This window comes from Empidonax traillii, unplaced genomic scaffold (assembly GCF_003031625.1).
Source record: "Empidonax traillii isolate 1590-97213 ecotype Southwest subspecies unplaced genomic scaffold, ASM303162v1 scaffold1296:size145063, whole genome shotgun sequence".
Lineage (NCBI taxonomy): Eukaryota > Metazoa > Chordata > Aves > Passeriformes > Tyrannidae > Empidonax > Empidonax traillii.
Genome location: NW_020956489.1, coordinates 19,103 through 43,947, shown reverse-complemented (window position 1 = coordinate 43,947; position 24,845 = coordinate 19,103). Strand labels below are relative to the sequence as shown.

At 41.4% G+C, this 24,845-nt stretch overlaps 1 protein-coding gene across 5 annotated transcripts; it reads right to left on the bottom strand.

Moving 5' to 3' along the window:
- Nucleotides 1-514: 514 nt before the first annotated feature.
- On the bottom strand, nucleotides 515-19,105 carry UBE2L3 (ubiquitin conjugating enzyme E2 L3). 5 transcript variants are annotated; one of them, XM_027906411.1, is made up of 4 exons: nucleotides 19,013-19,105; nucleotides 10,522-10,617; nucleotides 6,484-6,670; nucleotides 515-3,233 (listed from the first exon to the last, which is right to left on the bottom strand). In XM_027906411.1, the coding sequence occupies exons 1-4, from the start codon at nucleotides 19,037-19,039 to the stop codon at nucleotides 3,079-3,081; spliced, it is 465 nt and encodes a 154-aa protein (XP_027762212.1). In that variant the 5' UTR covers nucleotides 19,040-19,105; the 3' UTR covers nucleotides 515-3,078. The 5 variants fall into 5 exon arrangements, with proteins under 5 accessions (XP_027762212.1, XP_027762214.1, XP_027762210.1 ...); XM_027906413.1 differs by lacking the exon at nucleotides 19,013-19,105 and adding an exon at nucleotides 18,680-18,699; XM_027906409.1 differs by lacking the exon at nucleotides 19,013-19,105 and adding an exon at nucleotides 18,359-18,436.
- Nucleotides 19,106-24,845: the final 5,740 nt, after the last annotated feature.

The following is a 24,845-nucleotide window of genomic DNA, read 5'->3' as shown; positions in this document are numbered from 1 at the left end:
GACAAACCCGCGCTCCTAGCGGCCCCACCCACCACCGCCGCCCAGCGCCCGCCAGGATCACTGCAACCGCCGTGACGGGATGGAGTTCAGCTGGTCATGGAATGTCATCCAGTGTTTTCATGGCAATTTTTAAGATTTAAATTGCTTCATGTTCTAACCACCGAATTTGCCCTGATCACAACCAACCGGATGTTACACACCTGTTGAATTTTGGAGGCATTTCCTGGCAGCTGAGCACTAGAACCTGACAGCAGCAGTACCCAAACACTGCACTGCAAAGACAAAATGTAAATGAAAAGCATTAAACTCCAAATTTTCATTTAATTGGAGAAATGAATAAAGAATACCAAAAGACTTCTAAATAGGGAACTTTTCAATTGCAGGTAGGGAGATAAGAAAGTTTCTCAGTGGTTCTATGAAAGCTTTAAAGGCAACCCAAGTCCCAATTACAAACGATACTAAGATTCCAGTTAACCCCCAGACCTCTCTGAAAATAAAACCATGCCACAAAGCCTTTGAGAGCAATTTTTATTAGGGTAGCAGAATGGACTTGCAGAAAGCCTATACCAGTACTCCTGGGTGTAGTTTCACCAGTGTGCTGCTTTTATTGTAGATGTTCAACTGCACATTTAGAATTCAGCATGGCTTAGGGAACCAGAAAGAACAAGAGCTGGATTTCCTGAGTTAAATAGGACTTCGCACTTGGATTTCTTCTCCTCAGACTTCAGCCACACAACAGTGTTGGATCCCTTTATTCAGAGGCTGCCCCCAGACAGCATCAGCACTTGGGTTACACATCTCGCAGTTTAGCAACTGGACTATGGAGAACACACCAAGAGAACTGATAGCAGGATCTGTCTTCCTTGTGACCTCTGCTGCTGGAACCGGAATGGCTGGTGCAGCACTGCGTGACTCGAGTTCCTTGGATCACACAGCCCTCCCCTTCCCTTCCAACGGCATCTGAGTCACAGTGATGCAGACAGAAGCAGTCTTTGACCTGAGAGGCTTTACAACCACAGAGTAACTACTGAGTAGCAACGAGGGCAGCAAACTAGTGCTACAGTTTTGTTTCAAAATAAAATTTAGAGAATGGTACGTTTCCATGCCAACAGACATGATCAAAGGTACAGTAACTCAGGTGATGTGGAAGTTACATATTTCAGTTTGACAGATAATTTGGCATTATTTTATTATGAGTCCAAGTGAGCATGAATGAAATAGAATCGGTACCAACTTTCTGCAAATGAAGACACAAAGATGTGAAAATTTGGTAGTAGTGCTCTCACAAGCCTGAAAACACTTAGGAAATGCAAGTTTCTGTATATAAGGTGAATGTGGTTTAACTTTATTTACCTGCCAAAAAATCAGTCTAAGAACACTTAAACTTAAAATTTCTTAGCTCCCTAACTTATAAAAAAAATTACTTTCAACAGAGGTGAGGTACGGGGCTGTCATTGATTACACTAAATCAGAAATGAAAGCCAGATGAGAGGGATGAATGAGGGAATAGCAAATACACAAGACATTACAACCAAGAGAGACTTACTGCTTGACACACTAGTTCTGAAAGGTTGCAAAGGCAGAGGCTGTATTAAAACTGAATTTAACAGGCAACCACCCAGGTGTCAGGGATTTTCTAACTCAGCTTCCTGCACATCAAAATGATATGTGCTCCCAGATACCGATGGATTTCTGGAGATAATCCATTTGCTCAGTAACAGACCCCAGCTGGAGAGTAGGGAGGACACGGCAGTTTGACTGTGTGGCAGTTTGACTGTGGAGCTACAAATCAGACTGGACTGGGGAGAGAAGGCAGGTGACAAGCAGCAGGGACACAGCCAAGGATGCTCAGTTCTGAACAGAAAAGGCTTGCGTAGGAGTACCCCAGAGCAACTGGCAAACAGCTCTGCCTGATTAAGCCACAATGCCAGAATGACACTTGAACACACTGAATCACCCAACCCGTGTGTTTAAACACAGGAGCAGCAGCAGCAAAGCACATTCCTACCTTATTGCTCAGCCCTGTCCTTGCTCCAGTGCTGTTCAGAACCTGGCAGCAGAGGGGCTGGGAAGGGGCACAAGTGCCACCCCATAAACATGGGTGTTTCTTATGCATTCTGATGGAAAATGTTCAGAGATGACAGCAGTGCTGTTAGGTTTAGTTCCTGAACTCAAAATGAACATCTCCAAAATACCAATTTTAAACTCAAAAAACCAGTTTATCGCTTAGATACCTCTTGGTCCTCAGCTTCTGACACTCTCCTGGATTGGTTGCAATGTTGTTCTGTGCACATTGCTGCTACTCTGCATAGGTATTAAGGATAGAAGTGAAGGAAATTTGCAATCGCATTCCACTACTTGTTTGCTACAGATTTTTTCCCCAGAGTATTCCAAAAGCAGAACATAAGCCACATTCTAATTCAATGACGCACACAAAAACTTGGGTTTCCCCGTTTAATAGACATTGGCCAGATTTACATCAGACCCAGACATTATTTTTGATTGGTTTTGTGGGGTTGGGTTGGTTTTTGTTTATTATGTTACAAACTGAAGTTCAGGGGACCTTGTAACAAGTCCCACAAAGCACAGTGCAACATTTAAAAAGAAAAGTAAACAAAACTGCCAAACACTCATTTTCTGCCAGAACTGGGATATTTTTCCTAAGACATCACTTTGAGGAGGGGCTTTAAAATTCAGTGAATGAACTCGAGATAGTGGGAACTGCAAGGAAAAATAAGAAATGACAGCCACAACCTTTTCAATTTAAGGGCAGAATATAAGTCTAAGATACTTTTGATAAATTCTGACAAGAAAAAGAAAACAGCGTACTTTAAAGTATATTGAAGCAGTGATTTTTAAACAAAGAAAGCAGAACTAGAACATCTTAAATTTTAATCCTTTCTTTACAGGTTACCTAGCCCACTTTTGATTAAGAAAACTGTAGAAAGTTAGTAACAGCCACAAGTTCACACCGAAAGGTGGCACTTGTCAATTTTCCATAGAGTCCTGCTTTACTGGGTGTCTCAAATGCACTGCTCCGATCTTCTATCATACGTTGTTGACAGCAGTTGTGTCAGATTAGTCCACTGGTCGCTTTTCACCATATTTCTTTGTAAACTCTTCAGCGTTCTTACAGAATTTTTTACGGTCCTTAGAGTATTCTTCAGCTAGGTCAGCCCGGAGGGGATGCTCGGGCTGTGGATCATTCACCAGTGCTATGAGGGACTGGATTACTGCCAAAAGAAGTATAGAGACCATCAGACACTAAGATGGTTAATTTTTAAAAATACAACTGTAAGCAAAATTCTCCAGTAAGAAAAGAGCTTTAACTGCATTTAAATACATCCCCATAAATTTCGGGCCTTTTCAAATGCAGGACATGAGTAAGCTGGAGCAATATGCCAAGATTTAGTTCAACGACCATGAATGAACACCAGGAAACTGTATTTGTAAACAAAATCAACATGAATAGAGACCAAAGTGCGCTACAAATGATTTCCCATAACTGGCATTCCCTCTGAAATACTCTCCGTATGGCTCAAAAAGAATCAAAGTTCCCAGACAAATTCATCTAAAGGGATTGGGTAAAGATGGAATTTCCACCATGAAGCATTTTTCTCAACACCTGTCACAATGATGCAGCTGTGACTGGGCCTACTTATGGAAACTCTTTTTTCCAGCTTTATTTCTTCATGACTCTTAATTCCCCTGTGAACAGCAGGCAAGTCTTCCCTTTACTCTCATAGTTCTTGACCAAGGCAGCCACCAGTAGAGATGCACCAGGCAGACAAAGGGGTGAGAGCTGGAAGGGGCATTTCCCCTCTGCTCACAGCTATGTCACTGAGGAAATGTCATTTTTCAGGAAACAGAAATGCACCTGACATTTACACAGTGAGCCTCACCCACCACAGTGACATTTACTACTACATTTTCCTCACACATTCCTAATGGCCACTGAAAGCTCACAAGGATAGGGAGTTCCGCTGTCCTGTCACTCAAAGGTGCCCTGGGGGCAGGTCTACACAAAGGGCACTTCCCTGCCCAACAGCTGGAGCAGCATGAGAAACATTCAGTTGAGGTAAGTCTGTGCTAATCAGAGTAAGACAAGGCAGCACTCCCAGGGTTTTTAATGTGAGTATAACAAACCCTCTTCACTTCATGTACTGCACATCACGGCCAGCTGCTTCCTCCTAAACTCACTTCCAACACTGACACCTGACCCATCCTGCAGAGGGGTGTTCCACAGTTCAGCCACGTGTGTGTGGAAAGGCAGAGTCCGTCCCTTGTTCTGAAACATCTACTTAACAGTTCAACTGGATTCTCCCTTGCAATGCAAGTTCCTACAATGCTTATCACTTCGTCAGAATCAGGAATACTAGAGTGGCTTCTTTTGGAGCACTGATCGTGTCAAGCTCATACTCTTTTCTACCTTTACCTGACAGGAACAGGAACATACCTCAAACTAAATACTCAACTCTGGATTGCTAAACAGAACATTTCTTACCAAAAATCCGAGTTGAAACTGCAACAAACTGTCTAAGGAATGTATAATTGCTATTAGCTTCCTTCACAGTAACTCTCCAGTCCTGGACTTACAACTGCTATCACATTACTGACTGCTTATGAAACCAGCAGCAACACTGCATGTGACAATCCCTTCTCACTGAGCAAAACATGCTAAAATACTAGAGAGAAAAATGTGTGTTCAATAACCTTATTAACACACTAAGAAACATACATGCCAGAAAAAGTCGTAACAGGAACTGCCTCAATATCCACAGCATTTAAAAACTATACTACCATAACAGTCTTTTTTAATATCAAGCATAAATAAAAAGTTCAGCAGTAAGATGCACATTTAGTATGTGAATGAAAGGTGAATTACTGACTTATGAATCTCTCCAGTTTCTTGACACCTCACTGAACAAAACCAATCACTTTGGTATTGTACTAATAGTCACATTGTTTCATTGAGAAAGGCCCAAACAACAAACAGACTGAGAGTGATTTTTCAGTGCAGAAGAAATCTGAAGCAAAAGGAACAGGCATTTAAGCAGGGCTGTAATAACACTGTCACAGGTTCATACAACCACGTAGTAACAACAGATGTTGACACTAAAACAATTTTTTGAAGAATAAGTTGAAAGACAAATGAAAGACCACAACACAGAAGATCATGAGAGATTTGCATTATTTTGGTACCCTGGGTTTGTTCCAAATTCTGATTTTAGCACAGCTTTTATTCACTATCTCAGATAAAAAGGGAATTGCTGCTTCTCAGGGAGACACTAACTTTTTCTTGCATGCAAACAATTGCTTTTTCATGCAAGCAATTGCTTCAGCAGTTCCAACTAATGCCAGCTTGCATTTCAAGCTGAGCAGACAAATAATTTCTTTACCTAACTAGAAAAGGCCGACTGAACCAAGACAGCAGCTCAGGTATTAACAGAAGCCTTTAACACATTGTTTCTATCTCCTCTCTCTTCTAAAACAATTACAGAAATTGTGCTGTTTTGTCTTTGGGGCAAGATCACACCAACTGTAAGTACTTCCATGAGCAGGAGGACACAGGATAAATAAATTTTAAGTACAGCATTGTTTCCTATGAGGAATACAGTTCCAGTGAAAACAGCCTATAAGAGGAGCCTCGAAGATATACTTTCTCCTGTGGAGCAAGATACTTCGGTGTCACCAAAGCTCTCGCACTGCTCTAAATTGTTACTCAACTGAATTAATACTTTTTAAAAATAAGCATTTTTTGCAAGGATGTTTGCTCTTTCTATATGTATATAATAAATGCTTAATATCAAACTAATCATTACGTGCCCAAAAAATGGGAAATTCTCACCCCAACAACAGAAAAAAAACTACTTGAATCACACTCTCAGTCTGCCACAGAACCTGATGTACCATTTTTCCTTAAAATATTTGAATTCTTATCCTAAGACACCGTACACAGTAGACTTTACAGCAGCGATCCTTTTAGATCTACAAGTTAATCTGTGTTATGATTTCAGATTTCGTTTATGACCCTCCTGATATTTCAAGCCATATCAAATTACTGAACCACATGGCAATTATAAAATATACAAAGCCTTGAAGTGTTAGACCCTTTCTTTCAAACATCCAGAAATGTACTGAACACCTCTGGATTCTAAAGTCACTGTTTAAAAAGAAACACAAAACAACTCCCACACAAACTACCACCAAAATTTTCAAGTATAGACACCACCTTAATAAACTCTTCAGTCATGAGGAGTTTTGTGGTTTCCTGGAGGTGGAAATGCCACGTCAGTGCCATCACCTCACATGCCAGTAACAGAATGAGATTCCACAAGTTTTGGATACCTCTTGTGATTCATGACACAAAACCTTACACCCCAAGAGCACCAGCAGCTGACAAGTTGACACATGGTTAGCTTTAAATTTAAACACACTACGAAGTTTCTCCATACCCAGTTTTCTCTCCACATGGAGTCCTACCTTGGTCAGTTTTGGTTGCTGGCTTCCAGTTTTCAGCACTAATTACTGGCAGACAAACCTGCCCCTTTTCATCAATGTTAGGGTGATAGATCTTTGTTTTAAATGTGATCTTAGGAGGTTTGAATGGATATTCTGCTGGGAAGTTGATTTCGATTCTGAAGGCTCCTTTATCATATGGAGGATTGTCCTGCAATAAGAAGGTGAAATGTCAAGAACGTGGCACATACTAATGGACTCAAGTGAAAAAAGCATGCTCTAGACTAGGATCTATCAAACAACCTCTTGGAAAGGCACTTTCTTCCAACACGTACTGCCATGTGTGTGTGTCAGGAAACATCAAAACCTGTTTGGGGACAGAAGCAATACAACCTGTACATTTGCATCCACCCTGGACAAAGCAGACTGCCATTGTCCTGCAGCTGGCTGACACTTCTGCCAGTAAGAAAGCATCCAACCCAATTTACTCTCAACTCAAGGCCCTATTTAACAAGTAGTTTTATTCCCAACTTTGTGTTTCAAAAAACATTGTAAACCCTCTCCAGGACACAAACAGGACGACTGACAAGGGAAATGGGTTTTCTGAACAGAGTTATTTTGTGTGTCTTAGAACATGGTGGCACCAGCAGCAAAGCAATTCGTCAGATCTCCCTAAATGTTCTGAGAATGTTTTTGTGCTGACTACACAAAAATCTGCTGAGCATTCATGGGTACTAAAGATAGATATTCACTGTGTCTGCTGATGAGAACATTCTGAATTTGTATGCAGTTTTAGCAGCCACTCTTATCAGATCAGTTTTGAAGGAGCATGATGAAAGAACTGTGAAGTTCTCTGTGCTGAAAGAGAAAAAACAATGCCCAGAATCTCACTTAGAAAACCTGTTAGACTAAAATCTGAAGATTAGGCTTCAGATAGTGACTGCAGAAGGGAGGCGGAAGAAAAATAAACTATTGCTACATTTAAAGCTTATGAAAATACTGTTCTGCATTGAAAACAGTAACTGTGGAATGAAGCCTTTCCAAACACACTGGGAACATGAATCAGGATGAGAGTTTCCAGTTGGTGTAAAGTATAATCACACACATTCTTCATTAGCCTCCAGACCATTCCCTGCAATCAAACCCACTCCAGGATTTACCAATATTGGGGAGCAGGGAGTGTTGTATTAAAATAATAGTCAACAGAAAACATTTAGGTTCATCCATATGGAGAATCTGGTGGTGTGTTTGTAAGAAATACACCACAATTTCTGCAGCCAAGGGAAGAAGTAACTACAGTGGCTTTAAAATCACTTTTTAAACAAGGAATTCTAAAAGCTTTGGAAGTTTAACAAATAATTTTTGGTGGTGGTGACAATTTAAGCAGTCAGTGCCCTCTCCCCACAGCTTACTTGTTCTTGCCTCCATCACAAGCTCTAATTTGTGAGGATGTTCAGTGAACAAAAACATGGGAAGTGACCTGCCTTAAAAACATCCATTTTCTTCACTGTACCTGACCAACACATTGAAACAAAAGTGTATGTAGACTATTCCCAATTATTTGTTATATTTATTTTGACGCTGACAAGAGAAATAGAATTTTAAACACCAAAACAGACTTTGATTCACCTGAAGTATTTTTGCTCTGCGAAAGTTTGTCCACAGCCAGCAACTTTGATTAAGTGAAATGAAATTCACGGTACACCATCAGTACCTGCCACAAGGATAAGGAGCCTGGGGTAGAGACAATCTTGTTTTGACATGGAAATTGAACAAATAATGTACCTAGGCCACCCATGGTACACAAACTACCTTATTCTACAGTTTATAACAGGAAAAAGGAGTTGACCAGGTACCTTCAATTTGCTTCTCAATTGAGTAAACACCCTTAGAAACTAATAGTTGTTCTGAAGAGCAAAATATGTTAGAAACAAAAGCTTCTAAAGCTTTACAGTTCACCTTTACATTACCTTTCACATTAATTCTGTATGAACACAAAAATATTAACCTTTATCTTTCACACCTTTATTAAGCAGCTGACCAAAGTAATGCCTAGTCATAGAGTTTAATAATCAGTAACTGGTTACTCCTACTGAAGTGTACTTCATTAAACCTTAAGCAAGATCATTTTCTGAATGCAAACATCATGTGAAATTTCAAATGCAAATACTCAAGAGAAAGAAACAAACCCAAAAACTTGCAATCAGTTTGTGTGTTGCCTTTTTGAGCCATCAACTCCAGTACCAAAATAGCTGAAGAGGCGATAAGACTAAAACATCGCCTATAAATTATTTTCAAAATAAAAACCTATTCTACTCTTTGAACACATACAACACATTAATTACTATTGGAAGTATAATTTAATTACAAAATTCTCCCTTAACTATGCCACCAGTGAATTTAAGGCTACTTCTCCTCTAACAGGGCATATTACAAACCAAAAGGCAGATCTGGAGCAGTTAACTTGATGAACATTTAAACATTTGTGATGCTTCGAATCTTTGCACAACAAATAACTATACTCATACTCTGGTGAGCAGAAACTGTTAAAAATAGCTGCTGTACACCACACACTCCTAATTTAACAGGAAAAAGCAAGTATTTTTGTGTTTTGCTTTATCACTCACGTTCACCAACCTTACATTGCTTCAAAGTATTATCAAAGCACTAAACCGTTACACATGAACCACCAACACGAGAGTGGCTGATTAAAGCAGTTGTTCCTCAGCTCTGTCAAATTTCAGTGTCAGATCCGGCTTGCTTTATTTGTAAGAGTAGTGTCAACCACTCCAAGGAATCACTTGCAGGCACACAAGTAACTAAATGTATTCTACAGCATTTTAAGCACAAAGGCCCAGTCATTATCTCAGCCTGTGTCTTATGAATTCCTGAACAGCATCCGAGTAACAAGGCAGAGGCACTGCTACAAAGATGTCTCAAAGTCTTATATACATATTAAAAAGACAGACTTCCACTGGCTGGGGGGGTGCGCTTTTTGGTAGCATCCACAGAAAATCAGAACTGCTGCCCCAGCGGAACAGCCCCAGTTGCTGCAGGCTTAGAAGTAACTCATAGAACCAAGGGAGGCATTTCCCACTGCTACAGCCACAGCGGTGGGAAACAAGTGAAAATCCAAGGGACTTTCAAACAAGAAATTTAATGCAGTAGATTTCCTGCTTTCCTCTTAGTAATAAATCCCTCTCTATTAGATTAACACAATGGTTATCTACTTAGAGTAAACATTCTCCATTAGAAGACCATAGTGCTTATAAAAATATTTTTTAAAAATTAATTTTTTGGCACTAACTAATGCCTAAAGAAAGACACTTTCAAGAGCTCTCTTCTGAAAAAACAAACTTTTTCCTTGCATCAAACTTTTCCCAATACTCAGTTTTATCCTAGAAATAAATCTAGTCAATTAAAAAAAAAAAAACGAAGCAGTAAAAGTATTTCATACTTCCTTTTTTTAATCATTATTTATGTTGATGTATATTTTATACTTTAAGCCTAATGTAAAAAACTTAAATGTAGAAATTTAATATAAAATAAAAGGTCATTTGCTTCCCTCTGCCAACGCTCAGTGCCACCACTGAACTCCAGTGCTGGACCAGGCCTACAATAATGCAGCATCCAGGGATGGATCGGGAGTAGAACACCTTGCAGTTACAGAAGGATTTTTCTTCAGAGTAGTTATAACAAACACAAAGTAACATATATCAGACTTGGATAAAACAAACCACAGAAGACACTCAAATGAGACAAGAAGATTATGCTCTTTGTCCCAGATTACACAGGGTGTCTGAAGAGAGAAAAGATTTAAAACCAGGAGCACGTTTCAGCTGCAGTATCACTTGTGTAAACTCACCTTGTATTTATTAACAACCAGCTGCTACCCAAATGCACAGCTCTGAAGGTTAGGTTTTCTAATAATAAAAAAGGTAATCTTGTTGGGGTGCAGGAATTATTTCACAGTTACCAGCCACACTACTAAACTGTAGATTTATGACATACAAATGATCCTCATTTTAAAGCTCATAAGAATAAGGAGTAACCTATACTCACAGGAACAATAAGCCCTTGCCAGGTCAATAAATTAGCTTCATCAACCTGGATATTACGGAAGTTTTTCATTCCACATTTGCGGATTTCTTCAAGCTCCTGAAAATCAAAGTAAAGTACAAAGTGTAAGTTAATAACTGTATTAAGCAAGATGCTCATAATTATTTTTCAAGACGCTTAGAGGTCAGAGTGGGTTTCTTTAATGTTAAAGCAGCTTGAGGTTGTAGCGGTGGCAACCCACACAAATAGGAAATAAAATTTTGCACCTGTAATAAGTGAAATTCTCTATGACAAGATATTAAAAAGCTATTTTTTTTGTCAGGAAAACACAAAAATGCCTTGTTATTAACAGGATTAGAGATATAATGAAGCAAAAGTATTAAAAAAGTACATTTTAAAATGTTTTTCTATCTCAAGTGTAAATCAGTAACAGACCACTGATAACACTGTGAGGCGCAGAGATAAAATGCATCTAAGGACTTGTCTGAAGGAGAACAGTGATTTGAAGAAACTATTTCATAACAGTTTTAAACACAGGTAAAATCACTGAACAAGTCAATTATTTCAACTGAAAACAAAACAAAGTCCTGCATGACCAGCTTAAATTGATCCAAACCCAGAAAAATATCCATCTAACCCAAACAAGCCTTGTTTAGACCAGTAACTTCAGAAGATTCAGCTTTCCCTCTCTTTGATACCTCAAAGCTCACAGGACACATTAAGAGTCCTCTCTTTATAGCTGTGTCACTCTTGAACAAGGTATCTTTCTGCAACAGTCAAACTATTTTTAATCAGTTAGTGATCCAGGTATCACCAAAACAAGTATTTCAGTATTTTTCTTTTTAAAATTATTTATAAACCCTAGTGTAGGGACTGTTTCCTGGAGTATTTCATAAGAGCTGAAAAGAAACACATGGTTTCACTTTTATTTCCCCCACAACAATTACAGTCCTTTGCTGTTTAACTTTGCTGTTTTATCTTTAAAGAGAACTTAACTGAATACAAATTCAAAAGTCATCCACAGTCAAACACGGAAGTTTCCCAGTGCTTTCAAAAGTGCAGCACATGCCTGGCGGCTGCACAGGTTAGGAAAAATGTTGCTTATACAGCAGCACTGGTGTGCTCTGACAGTGCTCTGCACTGAGTGCAGGCACCTTGCAAAATTAGGCTGGCTATTACTATGATAAAACCACCAACTACAAGCAAAGGCATTACAGACTGGAAAACAAAAACCATCAGTTTTCCTGCTACAAGTGCTGTACTGTCCATTTTGGGGGGGAGTTTAAGGTTTTTTTCCCCTAAAATAGCTCTGTGTTCATATTGGATCAAATGTTTCTGCATCTGACAGGTAGACTTAATACTTGCAATAAGTTTTTGCATAAACTCAGCACAGTGATAAACCCAAAGGAAAATGAAATTTCCAAAAGCACAGGAAACAAAAATCACACAAGAGCCACATATCAGAACATGAACATTTACATTCCCACTCACTACACCCACAAAAGCAAGAACATACTCCGAACACAGAAGTTTAACCTTGGAGTCTTCGACACTGAACTGATGCCCAACACAGTCTTCATGACACTAAAATTTACTATCCAGTCTAGACCCATGGATAAATCTCCAAATTCCACTGCTGCTAGATTTATGCAATGTCACTGTCAGTTTGTTTTTTTTTTTTTTTTTTTTTTTTTTTTTTAAGAGGCAAGAGTATTATCCTATATCCTTAAAGCAGAAAAACATATAAAAGCCACACAAAAATAATCCCATAAATCATATTTACAGGGATAAAGAGCAAACAAAAATATTCACAAGGAAATAACCTTTATTATCCCAGCTCTAAGTGATGCTTTCCGAAAGCACAAATCCCCCCCCCAGTGCCTTCCTCTGAGCGCTCTAGCACAAAGCAGCAGCTCAGAGAAAGCCTGACTGATCCCAGACTGACTCTGCCCTGACAGGGTCAGGGAAGTAACTCGCTCCAAACAGTTTTGCTGCTCTCTCCCATCCCACACAGAACTGTGAAGTCCTGGCAAATTACTACTCCACAGTATGTAAAAGGGACAAATTCTATTCCATACTAGACGTAACACATTGAACATTGGAAGCAAAATTAATTAATTAAGCAGTAGATATTTAAGCATGAATAAACATGCACAAATAGGCATTATCACAAGTGCCTTCACTCTAAAACAAGGAAAGGAAAATGGGTTTAGACTATTTTCTAGTTACTGTATTACAAACATTACACGATAGAAATCTCCCCCATTATGTCTCGGTGAGAGTGCAGATTTCATGCAGGAGCTATTAACCCAGGTTCAGACAAAGCATTACACTGTTGCTGGCCCAGAGAACAACTGCCCAGACACACACAAAAAGGGAGGACAATGACTCTATAATTCAGGTATGTCATTAAGCTAATAAAACAAATTAGAAAAGCGTGGCTTCACATTTCTGGAAAATTAAACACCTGCTTTTTATAGTTAGATTCTGATTAAAAAACTGGATGCTGAATTAAGAAAAGGAAGAATCCCATACAGAGATCATTAGAAAATTGTAAAACTTTGTATGCGGGCAACAAAAGGTTTAAAATAAACATGCAAACAGCTCCTCATTTCCCCTAAAGTCCACCACAGGAGAGAGGGAATTAAATGAGAAGACACTAAACAACAAGCCAAAAATTATTGAGGCCATCTTCCTCTTTATTCTGACATGTGAGGTCTTTGCAGGAAATCGCTTCCAAAATCAGAGAAGTGGTAAATTATTGGAGTGTGTCAGGGCTCTGTCCTGCCCTTGTCCTATGGCTGGAGCTGACAGCTGAGCCAGGGACAGGCAGGATAAACCCAGCAGTTCCATCCCTCGCACACAGGCAGGACTGCAAAGGTCATGGACAACCAAGCCACCTTAGCAGGGCACGTGCCTGAACCATGCACTTATGATAGATCCCAATTTATATGAGAAATTACTTTTGTTATGCTAGAGGTGTTTAAGATTTCATTTGTCACTCCAAATGAATCAGGTTCCCTGTCAGATTTATTTACAAATAGCTTTTTTTTCACACTACCATCCCCACAACCACAACACTACACAAGTCAGTCAGGAGTGGCAAGAACTTAACCATTCACAATTTAAGGCTGTGAGGGAAGGTTGTTTTGGTTTTTTTTTTCTGGCAACTCCCAAACCCCATAAAAAAGATTTAACTGCTTCAAAGCTATGGACATAGCCACAATTACAGCATAAACCTACTGTGAAAAAAGTGAACAAGCTAACTAAATACTTTCAAGCAGCACAGATTAAGTTAACTTTACATTTAACATGGGCTCGAGCAACTCCAAAGGGATGAAAACTACTTTATGAGGTAAAAGGATACAATCCAGCTATTTATTTCAAAATAATACTTAAGAGTCTAGGCAGACAGTAAACAGATTAATACCCTTTCTTGACCTCCACCCCTTAATTTTGTCAAGTAACATAATTAAAGCAGCATAGGAGGAGCGTAACTAAAGTTTAGAAGGTTGCAGTAAGAATTTCAGTCAGTCTTCATTCCCCACCCTGTTATCAACCTTGCATGTGACCTTGCTGCATTGGCTTCCCCACTTACAAAACTGAAAGGTCTTACTTCATGGGGTTTTCTTGAGTTTGGAGTTTGAAAACGTTCAGAGAAAACATTATACACAGCACATGAAAACATTGTTCCAGAGGTGGTATCTGATCTTCAAGTATATAATGCCGAACGTAGTCATAAAAGTACATACTACCTCATATACAGTGATTAAGGATTTGAAATTGTTATTTTCAATATTGTGTAATCATTTGTGCTGTTCAAATAAAATTTTAAATGTTTGAAATTAAAAAGAAAAGTAGCATTGGCTTAAAATGTAGTTAAGTCTTTCAAAAACCCTGCAACCATTTTATCCATGCATGTTTCAAGTTTTGGGACTTCTCTAAATAAACAAGTCAGATAGGAAAATGCAGTGAAGGTAAATACTTGTAAGAGTACCCTCCTAGAATATGGGAATAAGTGTAAGAGCTCATACAGACTTCAGGAAGTTCTGCATCAAGCCCAAAATGCTACTAGATTCACAAATAAAAACAAAAGTCTACCGAAATAACTTTAAACCGCGATTCTCTAGTGTTTACAACTGATGTTTACATCTTTATAAATACATTCTCTAAAAGATGCCTGACAAAGCTAAACAGGCTCCAAAACACTGATCAGGAACTGACCAGTTTCACTTTCTGAATTTACGTTACAGAAAAGCGTTAAAACACTTTAAAACGTAATTTTACCACAAAAAATCCCAACACAAACCCAACTAAAACCCCAAATAGAATCTAGCTCTTATAAGAAATAGCAGTAAGTTTCCTCTACAAAACTACAACCTTGTATACTCACATCTTATTGACTGAGCAATCTACTTTTTGGCAAAGTATTTTTATTTGATTACAAATCTTTTTGTCAATTCTCTGTTTCAGAAAGGGAAAATTAATTGATATTCTCACTTCTCCATAAGGACAACTCTACATTGCTCAAAAGTACATTTCCCTTGTTACTGAGAATGGAAGTTTGAATCAATTTTGAGTTATTTTTCATATAATGAAGTTGTTTAAAACTTCTTTATTTGGGAGGGCTACAGTGTTTACAGAATCACAGCATCCTGGAGATAGCAGGCCACCTACCTGGGTGTGGCGTCATGGCCTCATGTTCGTGTTTTATCATGGAGTTGAACAGTTGCATAAATGTTTGACTATGCAATTATGGAAGCAGAGTAAAAACAATAAGATTAAAATAACTATGTATCTCACTTCATACTTATTCTTTAAATCTATTTTCAATTTTTAACACTAAAGATACTTTTGAACATCTAAAAACGAGGAAACCAAAGTGTGGATCTTACAGATGATAGGCAGCTACCATGGAAGGGCACAGCTCCACACCTGGGGCAGCACAGCCTTCTCCAACACCACCCAACACCCTGTGGAATGTGCAGCTCAGCACCATGTTACTACACCGGCAAGTAAGTACTAAGAGTATCCAGCACCAAAATAGCTGCACCCTCTGCAGCCCCCCATTGTTCTCCACACAACATTTAGCTACGGATCTCAAATGGAGAATGGCTTGTTTTACAGTAGTGGGTGGCAGCTGTGAAAAGCCTTCCCCTGAAGTGTAGGGGAGATCCGTGATTCCCATCACACACGTTCCGAGACAATTTGCTTTATACAGGAAAGGACCCTGAAGTCTTGTACCCCCTTAAAAGAGAAGCCTTAGATCCTAAGCATAATCACTCCATATCTGCCTCTTTTAACCCTGAGAGGTTGTCCACAACAGAACATCCTTGACAAAGACTCCTTTATTCCCACCACTGACATTTCACAAGTAGTCAAGATTCAACAACTGTGGCTCTTTGAAGAGGTGTAATGGTGGCTCACAGATCAAACCTCCACTTCAGATATCACTGGAATATGAGTCATTAGCAATGTTTATTTCCCGTTTTTGTTAAGCTAGGTGTGCTCCTGAAGGGTACACCTCCCCTGAGCTGCTGTCAATCAGGAGGGAAGACTTCAGTTAAGACTATTTGATGCTCTGAAGTTCAGCAAAAATACGCCTTAAGGAAGGTCTTTGGCCTAGAGAACGTGATTTGCTCAAACACACCCTCAGATAACAAGTCAACCTTACTCTCGTTATAACTGTATGACAAAATTTGTCATGCTTCTTTCACACAGAGATTTGCAAACTGAAGATGCAAATGACTTCCCCAATCTGTAAAGGACATCAATTTCCACCTGGAGAGCAGAAACTAGATTCATACTCCCAGTTTTCCACAGGCAGACAGAGACTTATTATGGATGTGCTGCATCCAGCCTCTTTGAGCCACGGGGATTAATTTGAATAACTATGATGTGTGACACGAGTCCAGAAAAAATGCAGTACTTCAAAATCTTGGCAAGACCTTAAGGAAACAGGAATTGCTTAATTTTATGTGACCTATAAAAAGTTAAAGGTTTAGTCTCACTTATCAAAGAAAAACTTGATATTTAGCTCAAAGAAAGGACAGTTAATGCTTATCCTAAGTTATTTCAAACATAATTGAGTAACACAGAGAAAAATCTTTTAGTTATAATCACTCATCATTCCAAGACCCTGAGAAAAACACCCCACAGACTCTTCCCAATTGCAAAACTTCAACAGTGAATGACTTTAATTTAAAGTCATTGGACCTATGCATTTGGAACTTCAACAGTGATATTAGGGTGATACACAGGCAAGTTTGGACCTTCAAATCATCATGCTGCAGCAATCCAGATGATGTCACTCCTACAAGCTCTACTTTGTTCCTACTGAGATGAATGGCAAAACCAGAGCCATTTGGGCTGACTCGACTCTCCACAGGCAGGAAAGGATCTGTTTATTTAACAGCCTTTGCAAATTGTGTGATAGAGCATCTTGCAGCTCTTGGGCCACATAAAAACCAAACACAGCATGAACAACCCACAAATATTAGGCAATAAAAAAGAAACTAAAATCGTAAGAGGTAAGTTATCGATGTCTCTCTCATTCCCACAGCCCTCCCTCTGAGAAAGAACAGCCACACCAATTGTCTAGAAAATAAGATTACACTGTCAAAACCTGCTTTTACTGCATTTTAATAATAAATTAAAGTACTAACTAATGTTTCAAAGGTACAGTGAAAATGAGGAGGGGGGCTGAAAAGCAAGAGGTACTGCGGATATTAACAACAATTTTCCTTGCCTTTCCTATTCTTATTTTCTATTTTAAATTAAAAAATAATTGTAAAGATGTATTTTTCCTATCAGACTAGTAGTGATGTGCTTTTGAACAATTAATGCATTTTTTGAGAAGAGGCAGAAAAGCTGCCTTACAAAAATATAGAATTAAATGGCTGTTTACTATCTCAAACTAAGGGGAACCCTATTTGAGTATATAGCAGTAGTCATATTGATTATGACACTAAAGCCCTGATAAAACATAACAGCTATCAAAAATGAAATAAAAACTGAATTCCATCTTGCCAGGTTCCTTAGGGACAATTAAAGGTTTATGCCTATTGATTTAACACATACGAATGACACTGCGAACAATGTATCTATTATTTAATTCTTAAATGTTCTACAGCACGTTTAAACCGATAAGACAAGCCTTATGGAAGCACTGCTGAGCTACTGGTTTCTTCAAAAACAACCAAGTTATGATGGTTATTTATATATTTGTACCATTAAGGAAATGCAGCTTCACAACCTGCCACCTTCATGTCCTGATGAAAACCCTGCCCTACTGGGGGTCCACATCCTTGGGCCCAGTTGTAAAACTGGTATTAACAGATAAAGTTTAATAGAATTGTCCAAACATCTGTCAAATTCTGCACCCCACAGGGGCAGGTTTTTTAATGAGATTGAAACATCACCCAATAGTTACAGGACCTTTCCCCTCCATTTCCCTGGACTGGCCTGTAAAGTTCATTGATTTCCTCACAGGCACTTTGTATGCAAATCCTGCCGGGTATTGTCAGAGCATTTTACAGATGACTACATTTTAGGCCACTACGTCTGCGTGTCCTGGGCAAACCTCAACGCTCACAGTTTGTGATGTTAACTGGCAATTATAGACAGCGTATAAAATAAATTTGTGTGCTTCGGAGGGCAACGGTTACCATTCTCCTCCTAAAAACCTTACTCCTCAAGCAAAATAACATGAAACATAATCCCGAGCAGTATTTTACAATAAGCCAAAAAGGTGCTCTTGGTCAAAACCCAACCGGGCCCGTTTCCATTTCCATTCGCGGCTCAGAACAAATAGAGCGAAGACAAAAACGTTACCACGTCCGCCGCGAATGAGGAAACTTCTGAACCCAGGTCCATGTTTCAGTGCGATAAACTTCTTACTCATACAAGGAAGAGGTTACTCTCCGAAACAACGAAAACGAAATTATTTCATCCCCGGCGTTCGGGGACAATTCCTCACCGGGGCGAGCGCAGCGGGAGCGGTGAACCCCCCCCGCAGGCAAGGAGGAAGGGAGGGAAGGAGGCGCTTCCCCGCCGAGCCCTCCCCCGGCAGGGTCGGCGCCCCCTCCCGCCAGCCCGGGGATGCCCTGGCCCCGCGCGGCAGCGTTTCCTTCCCCGCGGCCCTTCCTCTTTGCTTAGTCACCGTGGAGCCCCCCAAGGGAGGGGGTCGGGGCGGCCCGTGGCGCCCTCCCAGCGTCCCAGCCTAGCGCCGGGCGTTGTTCGGGCCCGCGGGGCGCTGCCACAGCGCGAGGCGGCGGCGGGAGCACGGCGCGGCCCCTCACGGCCGCGGCCCGAGTGCCGGTTGCTCCCGCTCCGGCCGCTACGGTACGGGGCGCCGCCGGGAAGCGCGGAGAAGGTCGGAGGGCCAGGGCGGGGCAGAGGAGGCGGCCCCGCGGTGCCGGACGTGCGCGGGGCGGAGAGACGGCCGAAGGAAAGCCGGGCCTGCCCGGCCGACGGCCCTGCTCGGCGCTGTTACCTTCATCAGCCTCCTGCTGGCCGCCATCTTGGCTCTGCTAACGCGCCCCACAATGCATCGCGGCGCGGGCCGGCCCTGCGCTTCCTGCGGCGGCGCGCGCTGGGCGGGGTGGGGGCGGGGCCTGCGCTCCGTTTCGGGTGCGCTCGGCTCCGCTCGGGTTCGGATCGGCTGCACTCGGCCCGGCTCGGCTCGTGTTCGGCTGCAGTCGGCTCCGTTCCGTTCGGGTCCGGCTACACTCGGCTTGGTGCGGGCTCGGCTTGGTGGGGGCTCGGCTCCAGGAGGCTCTGCGGTCCTCAGCGGTGCCTTTTGTCTGACTGCGTTTTTCATCATCGATCACTACTCTCAAGTGCTGCTGTGCCTTATTCTGTGTACTGTGCATCCGCCAAATCTTCGTCGGGGGTCGACAGACAACCACCTGTAGTCACAGGCTTTATCGAACAAGGCCATGCCATACTCTCTGCCTTTATTTCGTAGTTTCTTCACATACTTAGTTTCTTCCCCCAGGAAGGACAGGGAAAGGCGTTTCCAGAAGGGGTATCTGACCACAGAACTACCCCCTGGCCCACTGGACTCCCATGAAACCCACCTCGGCCTTACTGTGCCCAGCCCGGCCCAGCCTCACCTCCTGCTCCCAGCCGGCAGTGCCCGTCTGCCATCTCTGGGAGAAAAGAGCTGTGGAAGAGGAGAAAATGTCACTGTCAGGATTAATCAGGACTGTAATTTGCCGTGTGCTTTTTAGCCCTTTCATGGAGCTCTAACTGCAGCTGCCCCCAGCTCTGACCCTCCCCAGCTGTGGAGCTGTTCAGTGTCAGTGCAGGTGCCCTTAGGTATCCAAGACACAGGGCTGGCAGGTATGACATAGGACATAAGGTGCTACATCACATCTAAAACACCACCGGATATCAGTGTCCAGGCAAATGACTTGCTCCTCAAAACATTCCCCGTTGACCCAGTGTGCTCAGGAACTAGTCCAGGATCCACTGTGCTGGTGCATAATCCTGATTCCCCTTTGCCCATCCCTTGTGTAAGTTCATGTCCTCACTTGTTCTACAGAATAAGTCATCTGAAAAAGTTCTAAGCTCTAAAATAAGCTTTACAGACTCAGACAACCTGAAACAGGAAATGTTGCGGTTATTACAAAAGTCCGTCCAAAATGCAAGGAAACTGAAGTCAGAGGAAACTGAAAGAGGCAGACCCTCCTGGGGAAGTAGCAGAGAGATGCAAAGTGAGCCTGTATGCTGACTGGGTGGAGAAGTTACTCACATGCAAGGCAGGCACACGTTGTATGAAAAGAGGATCTGCGGAGACTCTGAGGATTCTTGATGTGCTGCTGAAGTGGCATGCTGGTGGTGAAGATTTAAAAACGCTGACATCTGATACAAGAGCTCATCCAGATTCTATGACTGTGAAATGGACAAACACTTAAATCTGGTACCACAGTAACAGTTCTTACATCTGAGTTTCTAGATGTCTACAAATATGAAAAACAAGCTGCTTCAAATGCTATCCTGGTTTCTTTATTTGCCAAAATTCTAGTAATATCTTCAGCTTGTCTTTATTTGACTGCATAATTTTCCAAGTCTATTATATGTCTCCATGTATTCTCTAAACATTTTTTCTCCAAAATACAGTTGTTTGGGCCCTCGTTATACCTGCACTGAGACACAGAGCCACCAAACACCAGAGACAGTAGCACTACAGGGAATTCTGAAATTACTATCTGTAGTTCTAATTCACGAATTTGTAGCTTGTAAGAGAGTGTCAGAAGTAGCTGGGATAATTAGAAGATAATCTGCATTTCCTTTAACAAGACAAAAATACCACCCACACCACAACTAACAATAGCCCAGTGAGTTCTTAAGAATTCTGTGCTGAGTGTAGCTGTCCTCACACATTGACACTTAATGATGAAATCCTGTATTACAGCAAAGTGTTTGAGAAGCTTACATAGAACTAGGCAGATTTCACATACTTTTTGCCAATATCCTGGATCCTTTCAGTGCCCAGTATTAGACTGGATCCAGAGGAGATCCAAAGGTGCCATCACTGATGCATATCTTGTGGATGACCAAGGGCTGTACAGCCATACCCCAAGTGCTGATCCCACCTGGATGCTGGTTACCTACAGTCAGGACTTGCTGTTGTACAGACCTGGTGAAGTGGCATGAATTTTGTTCAGACATAATTCCACCATTTGTATCTTGTACTGTTCTGTCAGCAATAAACCCGGGCCATTTGTTATACTGTTTTTGTAGACAGTTCTGCATTTATAAACTTGCTTTTTGGTGTGGTTTCCACACTGTATCCATTATTTTACTTGACAATTAAGAGTGTCTAGAGTGCAGGTTTTAGTGCTATCTGTGATATCTTCAAGAGACTGGACACTGTATTTATTCCTGCTCACTGCCAAAGATTATTTTCTATCATGTTTCCACTGTTTTAAGCAACATAACTGTTCCACTTCTAAAAGAGAAATTGTGTAAACAGCCTTTGTGAACAGGTGAGCCACAAAAGAGCCCAACTCCTGAAAACTAAAGAAAAAAATATTCTTTTTTCTTTGCTGTTTTGAAAAGGCCATCTGAAAGAAAACAAAAAACCTCATGAAAACTGAAGAGGAGGTGAAAAGAATAAGAATAATTTGAGGTTTGTATGAAGCCTTAGTACCCTCACATTGTGCTCACAAGAGGGACATGTTGATGCACCTCGAGAGGGACATGTTGATCCCCCTCAAGAGGAACATAACAGAATCGGGGAAGGTAAAGAGAAGGGCAGACATGAGGATCAAAGGAGTGGAATAGTGATGTACTAAGAAAGAGGAAAATGGTTGGGGCTCTTCCAACTGCGGAGAAGGGGGCTGAGAAGGCATGTTCAGGGCTTACAAAACCATAAAGGCAGTGGCTAAGGTGAATATAAGGTATTATTTATCAGACTGGAATGAAGGTGCACACGGGGAGACATTGGGCACTGCTAACAGCCAAAAGATGGTGCCTTTTCTCACAGTAGGTAATTAGTGTTTGGACCTCCCTACCACTGGCAAAGCAACCACCAGCGCAGGTAAAGGCAACCATCAGCAGGTTCAAAAAGGAACTAGTCAAACTGGGTAACAGCTCTATAAACAGATTAAAAAAGAAAAGAGACATGGAATCATCACCTAACATCTGTAATTTATGTCTAGCCATAATCATGGGTGCTTGGGAGTATGAGATGACAGACTGTTGGCTTGCATGGTGGTTCCTGAGTAAAACATCCTCTACTGCCACAGACAGGGATAGAACAGTGGACTAGATGGACCTCTGTTCTGGTCCAGTGGGACACTCCTTACATTCAGGATACCTTGGAAATGATAGTTTGCAGAATATAGACAGAATTAAAATTTCAAACAAATTCCAATACCTTCAAAACATCAAAGGGACATACCTGCAACCCACAAGGGCTCAATTTATATCTAGGAGGGGAAAAAACCCAACAAACCACACAAAACCAACAAAAAAAGACAAATATAAGATAAAAAAATAATCAATGGCTTAAATCATTATACAGCTCTCCACTGGAATCATTAAATCTGAAATGGTTGGTGGGAAAAAGAAAAAGAAGACATAATTAATTTATTTCTTGTTGACCATCCTCCATCCTTTATTCCTAGCCAACAAATCAAAGTTTTATGTGAGTTTTCTTTTTGCTTCGATCTCTTAGATCTTTAATGACAAACATTTTAAAGCGACTAATTGTGTATGATGACTGTCATCTGACATTTGTTCTGTCTCTTAAGTATTCATTATAGAATTATAAACTCATTGTCTTCCTCCTGCATTTTATAGTCATGAGTGTTATTAAAGTGATTCTGTCCTATACAGACCCTTTTCCTCTTGAATGCAATATTTCTTAACTGTTCATAAAAAACTAAATACATTGTCCCCTTTGTTCCTGGAAAGTGGTATGGAGATGGAGAGGAGAATGTACAAAGTGTCACAAAGTATCACAGTGATCCCATGAACTTTACAGTGCAAGTACATGAGCTTCCTATTCATGCTGCATTAACTTCTATCAGCCTGAACCAGAGGGAGGGTCACATGGTGCTAGAATCTCTAAACATCACATTGAAAAAGACTGCTTCTCCCTGAAAAAACCCCGAGAAGCCAGTGGTGCACTGGGCTCAGAATAACCCAGGAGACAGGACATAACTGTGTGGTAACTGTGTGCCTTTTCTTGGAAGACCATTTTACTGCATGTTACAACACATATCTTGGGGCCTTCTCTGAATGTGGGGCCCAGGCAGGTCCCAGCACCTGGGAAGATGCTCCCCTGCCCTGGTGGTGGGGTTTTACGTACCCTGCTGAGTTACAACTCAGGAGACCGTAGCAAACTCCTGTCTCTGGACATCGTTACAGTACCAGCCCAAGAGGATTGGGAAGTGATGCCATTATTTTTATGTTGGGCACATGGGGGAAAATCACTGGAGCAGCCAACACTGCTCCACCTCCAAGGACAGCCCTGTGGGTCTGGGATCTTGATTTGTGGGTGTGAAAAGTCCTTACAGAATACTTGGAGGCTGAACAAAGACAAGGAACCTTCTGAGATGGGAAGAGCTAGAGGTAGTTGTCACAGGAAAAGAAAATACAGTGTGGTAAGTGCTAAAAGCTTTGTTCTTCTCTTGTCCTGTGCTCTGTGCTCAGTAATGGGTCAGCTACAGAAATTTCCTGGGGACCTCGGGAAATGATCCCTGGTGCTCTGAAAAGTGGGATAATCCCGTTGGCAAAATACAGCCGTGAGGGAAGGAGAGGGGGCCAAAAATAGCAGGTGTTTGGGAATTAAGGTGGAAGAACTTACTCTGAAAGGGTTTGATTTGCTTCTTCATCCCTCAGAGTTTCCATGATATTTGGTATGGAATCCCTCAGAGGGGTTTATCTCCACATAAGCTTGAATATCCCTATAGGTTTCAGCTGGGGAAAAGTAGCTTGTGGTTCTATTTTTTTCCATCTGAAAGTTTAAAGTTTCTTTTAAAGTTTAGCTAAAATCTCAGCCAGCTGATCTGTATTCAGACTTGATTACAGTCTAAAATCCTGTTTATAGTAGAGTAGATAGGAGGGTTTATTTTGAAACCAATTTTTATAGCAACTTGTATTATTTTTGCATATCTACAACCATGAGGAAGTTTACCGTTTGCAGGATTTTACACACACTCCCCTCATGAATTTTCAGGCATTTTGAAGTTGTTACCTTCCTTTTTCAGGACACCTCACATGAGCCCCCTCATCCCACCGTAGCCCACCATGGCTCTCCCAGTGACACTGGGGTGCTCCTAATGATGCCATCAACCCTCCTGACTCCCCCATCTCCAAAGAAGGCACAAAATGAGTCCAGCTGCCCTGACCAGCAGCTCAGTGCTTCGAGAAAGCCCTTGACACACAGGCATCCCACCTGAAAAAAGGCAGAAAAATTAAGAGAAGGTAAGGCAGTCCCCCAAAAGGGTTGGAGTTCCCCCCAGCTCCCATCTGGCTGACCCAAGGCTCAAGGTATGCCCCCAGGATGGGGTCTCATGTCCTGCTCAGGTTCCAGCAGTGCCAGGAGATGACTCCTCCCTTCCCCGGGGCACTGCTGCAGGGACATCTCCCCAGGAGGCTGCAGGGACATCCCCCCCAGGAGGCTGCAGGGCAGGCTGCACCGGGATGAGAATCTGGGCCCTTAGACTCATCCAACAGCTCTGGCCCTCATGCCACTTCTGCTCGGCCAGTGGGGCAGTAACTCCTAACTTGTAACTCCTAACTTGTAACTTCTGCCGAAACTTCTCTATTGCCTGAAGAGCGGGAGTCCTTTCTTTTAGCCCAGTTGTGAC

Excerpts from the sequence above, each read along its gene's own strand:
- UBE2L3 (XM_027906409.1), bottom strand. The coding sequence starts at position 18,421 with ATGAGTAAGAAGTTTATCGCACTGAAACATGGACCTGGGTTCAGAAGT. Across the intron at positions 6,671-10,521 it reads GGCAAGGGCTTATTGTTCCT|GACAATCCTCCATATGATAA; the intron begins GTGAGTATAGGT and ends TTCTTATTGCAG. Across the intron at positions 3,234-6,483 it reads AGCAACCAAAACTGACCAAG|TAATCCAGTCCCTCATAGCA; the intron begins GTAGGACTCCAT and ends TTCTTTTGGCAG.